Source organism: Ostrinia nubilalis, chromosome 5, assembly GCF_963855985.1.
Source record: "Ostrinia nubilalis chromosome 5, ilOstNubi1.1, whole genome shotgun sequence".
Taxonomy (NCBI): Eukaryota; Metazoa; Arthropoda; class Insecta; order Lepidoptera; family Crambidae; genus Ostrinia; species Ostrinia nubilalis.
Genome location: NC_087092.1, coordinates 11,202,570 through 11,216,305, shown reverse-complemented (window position 1 = coordinate 11,216,305; position 13,736 = coordinate 11,202,570). Strand labels below are relative to the sequence as shown.

The window sequence follows — 13,736 nt, the reverse complement described above, 5'->3', positions numbered from 1 at the left end:
ACACGATTGGAAAAGTAGGTTAATTGTGAGCCTTCGTGCGACATAGAGAGGTTAGTCTGTGTACGTACCTGCGCGAAAGAGGGTGCGTGGTGACAATAAAGCCACAGTCCGGAAATAGAGCAGGTAGATTTTTGTCAAACAATGTTTACGGTTTTGTTGCTACGACAAGTATGTTTTATAAAAAGTTAGTACTTAGGTAGAATCTAATTGTAATTCGATCGTATTCAACATTTTATGTAGAGCGGAATCTTATACACTCGGCATCAAATAAATCGCACCTCCCGCGACAAGCACTTATCAAACGTATGCATCCCCACTTCCCACCAACATTGGTACCATTTGAAAGCCTAATTCTAAACTTCATTTCATTAAAGGAAAGGTTTTTACCCCAAAAATGTGTCTTTACAAGAATCCAGAGCCACTTCTTCAAAAAATAGGTAGTTACGCTATAGCCATTTTTTATGACTATAAAACTGTTAAGTTGGGATTCATCGGTATCCATCTGTTAAAGAGGACACGTGAGATCTTTTTTTGGTTTTATAACCATAAAAATTGGTCTAATTGATCCCAGAGGTGAGCCCAAAGTGAGGTCTATTTTCAAGTCACATTTATGGTATTATGTTAATCATTTATTTAGAAATGAAATGTATTTTTCTTTAAGGATATTTATTGGGCTTTCAAATAACACCAATATTGTTGGGGTACCATGATTGTGTCAGAAGAAAATCTTTAAAGTTCGCGTCGCGGAAGGTGCGGTTTATTTGATGTTGAGTGTATATATCTTATTGACTCTACGTTTTTGGGTACGGGTAGTAGTTTGCATAACTTTCAATATTAATATCGAGTTCTTGCTGAAATAAATGAAACGGCAAACTACTTAAAATATATTTTAATATAAATTAACACAAACCCAACACAAGACATTGGCTATACCCTAATACAAAGGTGAGAGATTACAAAGCCCTAATTTAGGGTACAAGTGATAAGAAACTCAGTCCTTTTAATACTTGAACATACAACAACATACACACAGATCTACGACACGTCGGTTAAAAATATTTTTTTACAATAATAAGTATTCGCCTTTTCGTAGCCGACGGTTATCATTTTGATAATTAAAATATTGTACAGTTGGCCATTTTGAAAACTGAAGAACCACCTTAGAATATCTTTCTAGGCTTAAAAATAGTGACGAAACTTTGTAGGTAATGATACTTAGGTATTTGCCTTTTATCAACAATTCAATCAACTATTTAAAATATGAAATGGCTAACTTCAAATTTCACAAATCCTGAAAATTTTTATTACAATAACTTGCAGTTAAGCTTAAGCTTACCTACGATTTTCAGATCTGTCAATGCATAATAAATCTTTTCTCGGTAAAAATCTGTACAAAGAGGAAATATGACGCATAAAAATAGCATATTTGTTTCTATTTACAGCGTGTTTTTTGACAATTTGGTCATTTTGTAAATGTAAGGTAGGGTAAAAAAGGTCAAAAGGTTAAACCACACTGGATGGACTCTATTATAATCATAATATTATGTATGCCTAAGTATGTGTAGAGCTTTAGCAAGACGATTTATTTAATCAAGATAAAATGTAGCTCCAAATACATAGATGATACGACTGTATTTGGCACACTTGTGACAAACTATTATCTATTATTTTATAAGGACTTGTAGAAAACAGATATACAGATTTAAATTTAATATGATTGAAAGCCGTTTTCCTTTGTCAAAAAATATAAATACTCTAGAAATATACCCGTATTCCAGAATAATTCAAAAAGAAATTCAAACTTAAAAAAATAGTTTAAAATTTTATACATATATTGGATTATATTATTAGGATTTCTTGACTCCAGTGTGTTCATAAGTAGGTAATACTGGAAACTACGAGCACAATGATAAGGTGCATCTTCAAATTTCGTTACTTTTAGCATAAATAACCTACTCATTCATACTGAAGGCTAAATAGGATACAAAATGGAATGTAAATTATTCGAAGTAAATGCTATGTACAATACATCATTCAGAATCTGTTCGAAGGTGATCGAAGTCACATTATTATTGTTCCCTACGTTATTTTAGAATCGAACATACACAAACGGATTAATATGCATGTAAGTATTTAAATATCAGAGCGGTAACAAGTCGTGCTTAGTATGTTTTTATATAAAGATTTATTAAATGAGTCAAGAAAATTAACGTCAATAAATATGACTGTACTGTGTATTGTATTTTCAGTTTGGATAAGGATAATATTTTATTTCGGTTCTAGAAAAAAATCAACATAAGTACGCTTCTAAGTAATTGACTCCGGTAACATTACTGTACTGGTAGTACATTTTTAATTCCTATTTTTAGGTATATGGGTAATACTTATATTAAAAAATCGAAGTGATTTAACAACCAAATATTTGATGGCGCAAGTACACTATGCGGAAAATTGTCCAAGTCGGAGCGTGAGCCCGCACACCGAAGTATGGGCGACACACACGGGGGAAGGAGAAAGTAACCAAGATGGTGTTCACACTATAAAGTCTTGACCACTTTCCCACATAGTGTACTCGCGCCATGTAGTTAATACTTTTTAAGACGTAACATTACAATATCAATGTTTCTATGTCAGAATCTACAGTAATAATACAAGGCGAAGGAACAGTTTGGTAAAAACTTATTCAATGAAGATCTCTACTTACTGGATTTTTTCTAACAACACATCTGATTTTTGTAGCCTAATAAAACTTATCAATGTGTTGTTTATACATTGGGGAGTAGAGAATATCTTTTACTTTTTCGAATATCAAAATTAAAATTTCACTGTTTAAGTTTTTCCCAACAAGTCCTTTAAACGCTGTGTTTTATTATTAAAACATTGATTAAACTCTAATATTTAGGCCCAGTGGACTTTTACCTTTAACAGATCCATACTTTAATATCATTTCTAATTATAATACGCAGTTAAAATATTTTTGCGTGTCAGGAGACATTTTTAACCTAACCGCGTATTGCGTTAATATCTGTCAAAATTAATTAAATGATGCAACGCGAAATTTTAAAAATAATCAATTGTACTTTCAAAATATTGGGTGTAAAATTTTAACTGAGATTCATTTTAACAAAAAAGGCTTTGAAACTTTTTTTCTAGACATTGCATAAATAGGACTTCAAAAATAAAATGTTTTTCATGTGGTGAGTAGTAATTACATCAGTCAAACGAAAATTGCACAAGATTGAGCAAAGTAATTTTGAAAACATGACAGGGGTCATGGTGTTATCGAGGAAGAATTAAAACGTTTTGTACGCTGATATGTGGACATTTAGAGTCCCAACTACAGAATTTTTTTATCAGCCGTTATTTTGGTCGGCTTCTAATGTGTATGAGGAACGGGCCGATATCAAATTGGTGTAATCTGCGTACGTAATTTCATACTGATTAACAGCCCGATTAAAATAACGGTTAAAACTCTGTAGTCGGTAGGGGCTCTTACACTGGGACGAGGTGATTGCTTTGTTTCCCAGAAACTAAAGCAATATAGGACTTAAAACTAATATGTATTATATACAAATTGCTAAAATACTTAACTTTACATACAACACATTCAACTGCCCATAAAGATTTCACTTACTTTAACAATAATCATACTATAACATCATCACAGTCTTCTCACATTTCTTACTTAACTTTACATAATAATTTGACACGTATTTTGTCATTGATTGCTAGTGTTTTAATAAACAAATTGTAGTGGGAAATTTTATTTCCGAACTTTTATTTTTGTCTGTAAAAAGAGTATTCATTACATGAAAGGTTCTTAGAGAGTTGACGGGTGTATTGTCGTCGGCAAATTGTACGATTCTTTTACTTTGTCGTCAATTTACATGTTGGTTTCGTTTGGGAAAGACAAATAACACGTCTAGCCATTTTGTATGCTGAAATTCAGTAAATTGTATAAAAGAGTTTCAATTTGAGACATAATAATGTTTTATGGAGCGCTGCTATTTAACCTTTTCAACGCCACGGTCTTCTCTAATAGACAAAAGTTTCCGTGCAATAAAAATGGCGACCTCTGGCGGTATTATTATAACCTACTTAATTGACGATGTTACATCTCTTTCGCTAAACTTTCGATCGTTGCTCAGGTGATAAATCAATACAATTTGCCGATGACACTATTTAAGTAGTAAGATTGGGTTACCAAATCTGTAACATTTAGGTACGTCTAAGTTTTTAAAAGTATTTCAATTCCTAACTTTCAAACGTTGAATCCACCACCATAGCTGCATTCACTCTTATAAACAAATTAGAAACTGTTCTTGAACTATAAAAATAAATGCTTCAGTAGATTCAATTCTTATAATTATTTTATGTTAATTAAGTAATATGAATTTATCCTCATAGAGTCTGCTTAGTAGCTCTCAGATTACCTATGTTAGGTCAATGCAACTCGATTCACATTTATTTGTAAGCAATCTTATGAGAAATAGTTATTTGGGAAGTTGTATTTACTATATTTTGTGTATTTTATTAAAATCACAAACGCCTGGATTAGGTCTCTACTTTTTCAACACAATTTTACAGCTGAGTATGTGTCACGTCATAGACAAACAGGCGTTAATTGCAGAAGTTTTTGTATGTCAAAATACCCAAAAATATTAATATTTATTGTCATATCAACTGCCAGCAGCTGAATGACTGTCTGTACATTATTTTTATACAAATAATTAAATCTTCTAAGACGAAACTCGCCTCCACCATTGTCGCTCTTACAATTATTTTTACATAGCTTATTTTGGGAAATATCTTTAGTCACATACTTCGCAGAACACATCAGTAATATTGACACGAAAAATGCATAATTACTTACATGTGTTGTAAACCATTCACATTATCCTAAATTATACTGGTTTTACTTGCTGTGTCCACTGGTATGTATTTTTAACTGTCTTTTTATTACTTCTCTTCGATAGAATAATACTAGGAACTCAATTTATAAGGAGATACGTCAAACATTGTCAGTGTTCTTAAATGATCATTTGTTAACTTTGGGCAGCACCCATTTTTTAAAATTGTGTTAATTCTAGTGCGGTCACTTTAATTAAATTAAACAATAACTTGTACTGAATCTTGATCATAAATTCAAAGACATAAGACAATTCAAAATTCAAATCCATTCTACAATTAGATGGTGTTTAGGTCGTAGTCGTTACTTAAAATGTATACTTATGCCCGTTTTCACCATCAATTCCTAATTTTTAAGTGACCCCTATGCTAACACATAATATGAATTTTGTTGTCATAGGGCTTACTTAAAAATTAGGAATTGATGGTGTAAACGGGCATTACTCTCGGATTTGTTAGTTCATTTGCTAGAACGGTTTAAGAATTAACGTTCACTTAACAGTAAACTACAATATTCTTTAAAAGTAATATAACTTAATTTAAAGATTGATGGTTACGTCATGTCGTCTCTGAAAATTTCTTGTAGTCATGGACTGTATTTCCTATTTTCTAAGAGTTCGTTTATTTGGTTTCATCGATTTACTTAGCCAAGGTATTATTGCCGCACCGTTTTAGGGTTAACATTACAGTCAATTTCATATTGTGTAAGTAAGCTTCGATGTGTCATTTTACTCATTTTTAATTTGCCATAATGCATGCGTCATGAAGCGAGTGTGAACTTACAACATGCTTCATCCTACAACCCATGTGTAGTCTTCCAAGTAAAGCGGTGCATATTTTCTGGCTATTTCTTTTATATCAACTATCTTCAATTGTTTTGTGTCAATTGACACGTTTAAGTGATGTGCATCACAACGCTTGTCATTTGTTTCTATTTAAATCCACACACAGCGCGATCTTCACAACGCATGTCATTTGTCTCTTCTCAATCAACCGTGTACGCATTCACATTCGTTTCACTAGCGTTTCAATTGCGTTTCAATTGTTTCGCACTGCACTAAACACAAAGTACGTGTACGTGTATTTACACAACGTGCGTGATCCGATACGTGTGCCGTTCCTCTATGACAGTCTGTATGGTGCGGTGCACGTTCTCTGGTAGATGGTCGAGGAGCATGCGAGGCATGACCTGCAGTTCCATGAAGTCTTCAGGACACGCCCATCGCATTTCATACGTTGGCTCGTGGGTGCGCACTTTCCTGTAAACAAAGGAATAAATTAATAACTTAACTACCGCTTTTGTCTTAAATCAAATTGATAGCCTAGAAAGAATGTTTCCGTCCTTCATGCACGATATGTAGTCGGTCTAATTGAAACCATAACATTTACGGTAGATCATAATGTCTAATACTAGGGATTGATACTATACAATGTAGAGTCTACATTTAGGTACTCGTAGTAGTCTAGGTACATTACACGAGTAAAATAATTCAACGAAAATTAACAACTTTACCTTTCTTCATCCGCTTCATTACTGATTAGACATGGAAATGAGAGAGTAACAAGTAATTAAGAGAACAAAGATTCACGTAAAGTTAAAAAGAATTGCCAAGTAAAATATAGCTATAGGGCTGTATTGAATGTGTAGTTATAGGTCTAGAAGAAGGATGGAGGATCATAACCTGTATACTTATTAAACTCAAGTCGTTGCAAGTGTCTTACACAATTCAATATAAGTAATTTATTAAAACATTTTTGTAGATGACTATACATAAACACGTCAGATTTCAAAAAGGTGCGAGTTGATGACATAAAAAACAGAAGGTGCCAACTCACACCTTTAGAGGTGCGAGTTGACGAATAACTCCTATCTCACGATATAATATGTCAATGTCACCCCTCCCATGCCGCTCTTACACCTCAGGTACTGACTGAGTTAAGAGCTAGAAACCTATAGTAAGAGAGTATATATAGCATAGGGCTGTATTTTACTTACTTCTCTATGCCCATGCGCTTGCGCCGCGCGATGTGTAGTATTCGTCCTGCTGTGAACAGCCGCGCCGAAGAGAATCGCCGTACGAACACGTTGCGCGATACTAGCGCCGCCTCCTGTGGACAGAACACATCGTTCGCTTTTTGTCTTTGCTATGTTAAGAGTTTGGACAAAATAGAGAGAAGAAGAAAAATCACCGCGCTCACGAAAACCGCCGCGCAAATAGACATGTTGACACCACAGTCAATTGACGTACTTTTTAAAACTGTCAAAACGAAACTCTCCCATAGATTTTGTATGGCACCACAAGCAAGTGACGTCACTATTTTGTCAACCCAATTAAACTACTTTTTTCAGTTACAATTCCAACAAAAATCGAAATTTACAGGTAATTTAAAATAAATTAGGTTTTTAAGACCAGAATGAAGAGTCTTTTTAAAACAGTTGTGGTTTCGAATTATTCGGGTATGGTGTCAAACTGTCTATTGTGACTGTGGCGCCGCCTGCTCACGATAGAATTACATCACTTGACTTTTGTCTATGCTATGGCCTATGTCCTATGTCTTTGGACTTAATACTTTGGAATAAATATTACCGCGCTGACCAAACCGCCGCGTACACAAATACGTTGCGCGACAGTACCGCCGCCTCCTACCGATAGAAACATCGTTCGCCTTATGTTTAGGTTTATCTTTTTGGGTAGGTCGCGCGTTTGAGACTGAGGCTTAGTAAAAGAGCAGTCACTTTAAAAGGTAAATACTGAAATCCTGAGACCATAATACTATTATTAGAGCACAAACACATGAAATTTAATATGATAGTAGGTATAAACATATTAATAACCTTACCTTTGTGAAATAAATACTTACATATAATAGTGGTATCAAACATTATAATTGCTATAGCTACAGTACTAAGTATTTTGGCTAATTAAGCACTAAAAGAAAAAAAAAAGAATTAGTTTTAGTCTCAATGTTTGAGATTACAACTAAGATTTCAACTAAAGTAAGTTACTTTTTTGAATCAAATTGATACTCGAATTTTTTTTTATAAAAGCAAATCAATCAATAAACACTCAAAGCATAACTAAATCTAGCTTGCTAGCTAACACAAAAACAACACAGGCTGCCCACCATGACATGAAGTTAATGACATTTCTAAGTTTCAAATGAGGCACACATCTAAATGTCAAACGTGCGTGCAGCGTGAGCGAAGCGTAACGTGTTTTTGAAACATCACGACACGCGGACGCTCTTGGTTTTATTTGACAGTTAAAAATATAGCTAATTCAGCTCAAAAGATCTTGTATACTGCACCAAATCACCCACAAAATGATGGCCATGACATGAATGACGTGACAAGCGGCACACGCACACTAATAGTAGAAAGACGACTGACAGCACTCACGGTGGACACGCTTTGGACTAGCAGCGCGTCTGCTGAGTCGTCCGACTGGTGGGCCTCCAGGTCCTCAGGCCGCCGCCAGGTTGACTCCAAGTCGCGAGCTGGAACCCCGAATAGCGCGTAGCCGAAGCCGTTCAGCATGATGCGGTACTTGAAAAGAAGGATACTTTAAGTCATTGGTCTAATTAACGACCCTTGCGAGACACCTAAGAAGAATATTTAAACAAAGTGAAGCACTGGTCAAAAGAACGACCCTTGCGGGACACCCAATGTAACTAATGTAACTGGAACTTTGAAGAGACTGACGCATTAGGGCAAAAGGTTGATTCTTTAGACGGGTGTTTAAAAAAGAAACAATGGTCCAAAGAACGACTCTTGCAGAACACCCACTGTACTAGAACAAGAAGGGTATATAAATAGACTAGAGATGGGTTATACTAGGTAAATTTGGTACTAGGTGCACCTATTCCTAGTATTTATTAATACTCGATCCAAATACCTATTCCACCTAGTACGTAGTAATTTAGCATACTTTACGCGACTAGTGCGGACTAATCCACGTAATATGACTAAAATACTTTTTTTTTTAAAAGATACAACCGTAGTATGAATAATGCAATTTGAAATTGAATAATAATTCCTCCCTTCATACTTCAACAGGCTTTGGACTGTCAACTTAAAAGTTGGCGTATTTAAAAGATATCAATTTCATAAATATATTTACATATTTTTTCTTATTTACATGAATATGGTTTGACTACGTTTGTGTGCGTTTGCTTCGTCGCGCTCAAGTTTGTTTGGTCAAACAGAGACGGAGTGAATCTTTACGTTCGCACATAAGCTTAGCGAGAAATACTAGGTGCGCGTAATACACGACTACGGATTACGCAATAATAACCTCCATTACTTTGATGGTAGGGTCGGAAATCGTGTAATTTATAAAATACTAGGTGGATCAAGAATTTAAAAAATTGGAATAGGTGCCGCCTAGTACTGTAAAATACCTAGTGTGTGGATCTGTTCTAGTAAATACGTCTCATCTCTAAAATAGACACGCCTGAGATATTCAAAGGATTGTCCCTTGGGAGACACCCAAGTAGTGTCAGTGTTATCAACCTCAGAACTAAGTAGATGAACTAATTAATTTCAGAAAATGTAAGTGTATGTATAAGCATAAACCTCGTTTCTTAGAAATGGGTCTAATTACACTTTAAACTACTTTAGTTAGCTACAGACTTAACGTTACTGTCTCCTGGGAGATGCCTAAAATAGAAATGGACTAAGTAATGAACCTTGAAGAACACCAATTGCGTTTGTAGCATGGCTAATGAAAAGAGGGTTTACATGTAGACCCTTGGCAATACGCTCAAGAAAATGGATTAAAAAAAGCCCGTGGGAAATCCCCAATAAAACTTGCTGCAAAGTTATGAATATCTGTAGGTTTAGTAAAATAAAAAGAGGTTAACGGATTACGGTTTTTGCTTACTTTAAAGTTAGAAACGGATTGTACAACTCACCTTGGGTAACTTAGTTGCGTGTATGGTCTGTATGACCTTCGTCCTAAGGTTCTCTATGCTGTGCACGCTGAGTCTCATCACGAGGTCGTCTCCCACGCCCACAGTGAGCACAAAGCTCTCGGTATACCTCGCTGCTTCGCGACTTATTAGACCCGCTGGAAAGAAAAATAGCCCATGTAGTTATACCAAAGTACCAATGTGATTGTGCAGTGTTCACATAGTAAAATCATTCGTTTATTGAATTGCAGCTTTTCATAAAATTATCGAAAGCTATACCATCATCAATAAAACAACATTAAAGTGACATTAAACATGCCAAACAGTCTCGAAAACCACTTAAAATTCTTTCAGTCTTATTATTCCTACTCGTATACCTATTTAGATTAATGTTATATTCTTGTACCTACCTACATACAGTGAGCATAAAAACACACGTAGCAAGCTTAAGTTCTTACCCACGTCAAAAGAAGCAATTTACTTGTCTAAACCTGAAAAGAAAGTATAATCATAATGCGGGTAGATTACCTGGGGTAGAAAACGCGAACACTTTAAGGTGCGGGTACCTCGGCCTGAGCTTGAGCGCCACTAAGACTGCCACACCTGCGCCCAGACTGTGACCTGGAAATAATTATAGCGTTTCTTCGTTTAGACTTGTACATCTTTAATGAGACTTGGCTTATCGTAGTGAATTACATTGCTTTTGTATGTGTCCGTTTCGACTTATAAATATCCCGAATATTTTACTAACACAAGCCTGCTGCTGCGGCTTATCTTTTACAATGTAGTACATTTATTCCTAGTAATAATTTCGTGTTTCTTTTACATTGAAGTATTAGCAGAATAGAGCTACTCGTATACTAAACTTTCCATCATCATCATTGGGTTATTGATTTAGATTCCACTGCACTGCAGGAGATTGGCCCCTGTCTTTACCAGAGCCAAATGGAGGATTTGAACTTTCCACACTAACCAGAGTGGTTGATTAAATTCTTAATTTAGATGAATTTTACAAAACTGTTTCCTTAAAGAAATGGTATACAGACCTGTGAGCACCAGGTCATAGTGTGGGTACTGCTGGAAGGCGCGGTCTAGCACCGGTAGGAGCCTCTTCAGCATCTTCGCAGCACCCATTGACATGCCTTTGTGTGCTGCCGTGTCTTCTGGTAGGCCTGAAAAATTGTAATAAAATAGGTAGGTATTTTATTTATGTTGCGATGGTAGTTTGATTGACCGCTGCTTGAACTATTGTGACTAACCCACCCCTAACACAAGCATGGGTATTAAACTGAGCTCGAGGAGTGAACGGGATTATTATAACTATTATGTGCATTACAAACAAGATAGGTACATAATAGCCCTAAGGTCTTACGTCCTACTTACCATCAGCTTCAAATTTTTCGGATCCCGCCGTAAAGTCAGTGAATATGTCCCGTAGAGATATGGAGCCGCGAACAGCAACTACGATGCTCTCGCGGTCATGGTCCGCTATCACGCAGAAGGGTAACTGGAATTAAATCAATTTATTCATCATCTTCCTCATCAGGTAATTAAATCTTCATTGTAGGAGCACGACCATCTCTAATTTTAATTTCATTTTTGTCTATACTCTCCATGCTAGGTGGCGAACTACGCCGATACTGTTTTATCGAAAAGACACTTTTAGTACTACATATTGTAATGTAATTAAGTATTAATGAACTCTATACTTGATTCTAAGCTAACAATGCCTACAACCACGGCTATAGCTAACAAACTGCCACCTGCAAATTTTAAAATTATATTATTTTCCACTGAGTTCACCCATGAAGCTCGCTTCCGCATTGCAAAAACGATCGAAACTCAAATAACGCGTCAGTATGTAAACATAATTTAACGAGTTTCTCGGGTACTTAGTTTGTTGTATAACTTCGGATTTATGTTTAAATATTAGCCGAGGGCGAGTTCACGGACGCTTAAGTGGCTCAAGTGCCGACATAATGTATTACACAAGTTGCCTGTAACTTGTGAAGTAACCGACAGCTTCGACCGGACTTCGTATATGAATTTAAAGTCTTGAAACTACTTAACATGTAGTTACTTATCATGGGAAAAGCAATTCAAAAATCCAATGAAAGGTCTCCATTATACCTTATCTCAAAGGGTTACTAATGTTGACGAAGAATGGTGACATTAATGACAAAGAAATAGGTTCATGGGACAGATGCTCAAAACAAGTGGTCCATGCCACCTGTGGACTTAAATACTAATTAAATTTTACAAATAGAAACTATATTTTATTGTCAAAAGCCTCTCTAGTCGGTACATATACGGAGGTCCTAGTAAAACTAAGTAAAACATGAAGTACATTTAATTTTGCTATGCAGGTTTGCAAGTATTAGGATGTTATGTCCTTAGAGCTTCTGTTATATCTGTTGAAGGAATACCTAAGTTATAAAGATAGATTAAAATGATGAAACGCACCTCAAAAACCCGGTTATTGAAGGAGGCGAAGATGATGTCATCGGCGGGGAGTTTGGACATGTACTTGACACCAGCGAAGTTGCAGAGGCAGCAGTTGTCGTCCGTCACAATGGAGTTCTTTGGCCTGTCCAAAATAATAATAATAAATTTAATGAAAAAATTAAATGCATGACAATAGGGCGCTCGCTCAGTTTTAGTACGTAAGGTGGTTATCACACTGCGCGGACGCGTTGTCAGTGTGAAGTGCCGCGCGTGTTTTCTATACAAACTGAGGTACTCGCATACAATGAAAAAAACTGTCGCCCCGCGCTCCGCGACGGAGCGCGGCGCAGTGTGATAACCGAAGACAGAAAAATTGTATACGCAAATACGTTTATTTTTCTGTCTGGGATGCGCAAGCGATAGGGCTTCCTGTTGAAAATCAGTGTAGGGACATCCTACAACATGTCCGCATCACAAACAGAAAAATAAACGAATTTTCGTATTTTACATATTAATGCGTATCTCTCTACCAATTGAGTAGTTGACACCATGAACCAATAATTCCGACTTCTCGTCAATTATAAGTCCAATGAGTTGGTGAACAAGTGGATTGTGTTTTGATAGACTGTAAAAACTAGGAAGGTCAATTGACTGGTGAACGTTAGAGGATAGGTCTGTGTAACTGTTCAGGGAACTCTACAAGTCTGAAAAAGGCAAATCTTTATTTTTGGCTAAAGAACTTAATACATTAGGTTCCTAAATGATGACCAATTGAAGAAAGATCTATGCTAGTTTTCAACTTTTCAGAAGTCTAGCTAGCTCAACAGATCAATAAAACTTTAACAATTTCATTGAGGTGAAACTGAGTGAAGATTAACATAAAGTGACGCAGTTTTAGAAAACGATTCTAGGACAACTAATTTTATACTAGGTACCTATAATTTATTTATTTCTATCGCTGTATTTAAACTTAATTAACTTGATTTGTTACGAGCAACAGTGTAATATTTGTTAAACATTTCTTTACAAGTAACAAGTCTTCCTACTTATTATTTCAAACATAAATATTATTGTAGTTCGGCTTGTCAATGTCGTAACAAACCAATCATCGTAATTAATGTATGACTAGCAATGTTTAATAACAATCCAGTAGCTCTTTATTGTTTAGAATCTATTTTGACAACGTAACATACCCACAATTTCAGTTTTAGTGAATGTATTATACTTATTTTATGTTATTTTATTATTAATTCATTATTTGCGATCGCGGATTGTGTTTTTTTCATTTACATCTGCTAGCAAAACAAGTTTATTTCGTGCAAATGTAATACACGAGCTTAGCGCAATATCAAGCCAAGTACTAAATAGGTACTTATATTAGATACATTGTACTAAGATGACTTGACAATGTACATTTCCACTGTACGTGTGAGCCTTATATTAAATTCCAGCCGCCTAATACAAAATGTTGC

General features: G+C 35.5%; 1 protein-coding gene across 3 annotated transcripts in view; it reads right to left on the bottom strand.

The window, feature by feature from the left end:
• Positions 1-874: 874 nt before the first annotated feature.
• LOC135071920 (diacylglycerol lipase-beta-like) overlaps positions 875-13,736 on the bottom strand; it is a 94,621-nt gene continuing 81,759 nt past the window's right edge. For 2 of the 3 annotated variants that reach the window (XM_063965793.1, XM_063965794.1), the window contains exons 7-14: positions 12,283-12,406; positions 11,203-11,326; positions 10,866-10,991; positions 10,348-10,440; positions 9,823-9,977; positions 8,300-8,455; positions 6,905-7,017; positions 875-6,167 (exon numbers count right to left, since the gene is read on the bottom strand). In XM_063965793.1, the coding sequence (XP_063821863.1) occupies positions 5,993-6,167; positions 6,905-7,017; positions 8,300-8,455; positions 9,823-9,977; positions 10,348-10,440; positions 10,866-10,991; positions 11,203-11,326; positions 12,283-12,406 (1,066 nt within the window). In that variant the 3' untranslated portion in view covers positions 875-5,992. The remainder of the gene's footprint in view (positions 6,168-6,904; positions 7,018-8,299; positions 8,456-9,822; positions 9,978-10,347; positions 10,441-10,865; positions 10,992-11,202; positions 11,327-12,282; positions 12,407-13,736) is intronic. The other variant, XM_063965795.1, reaches the window with a different exon arrangement.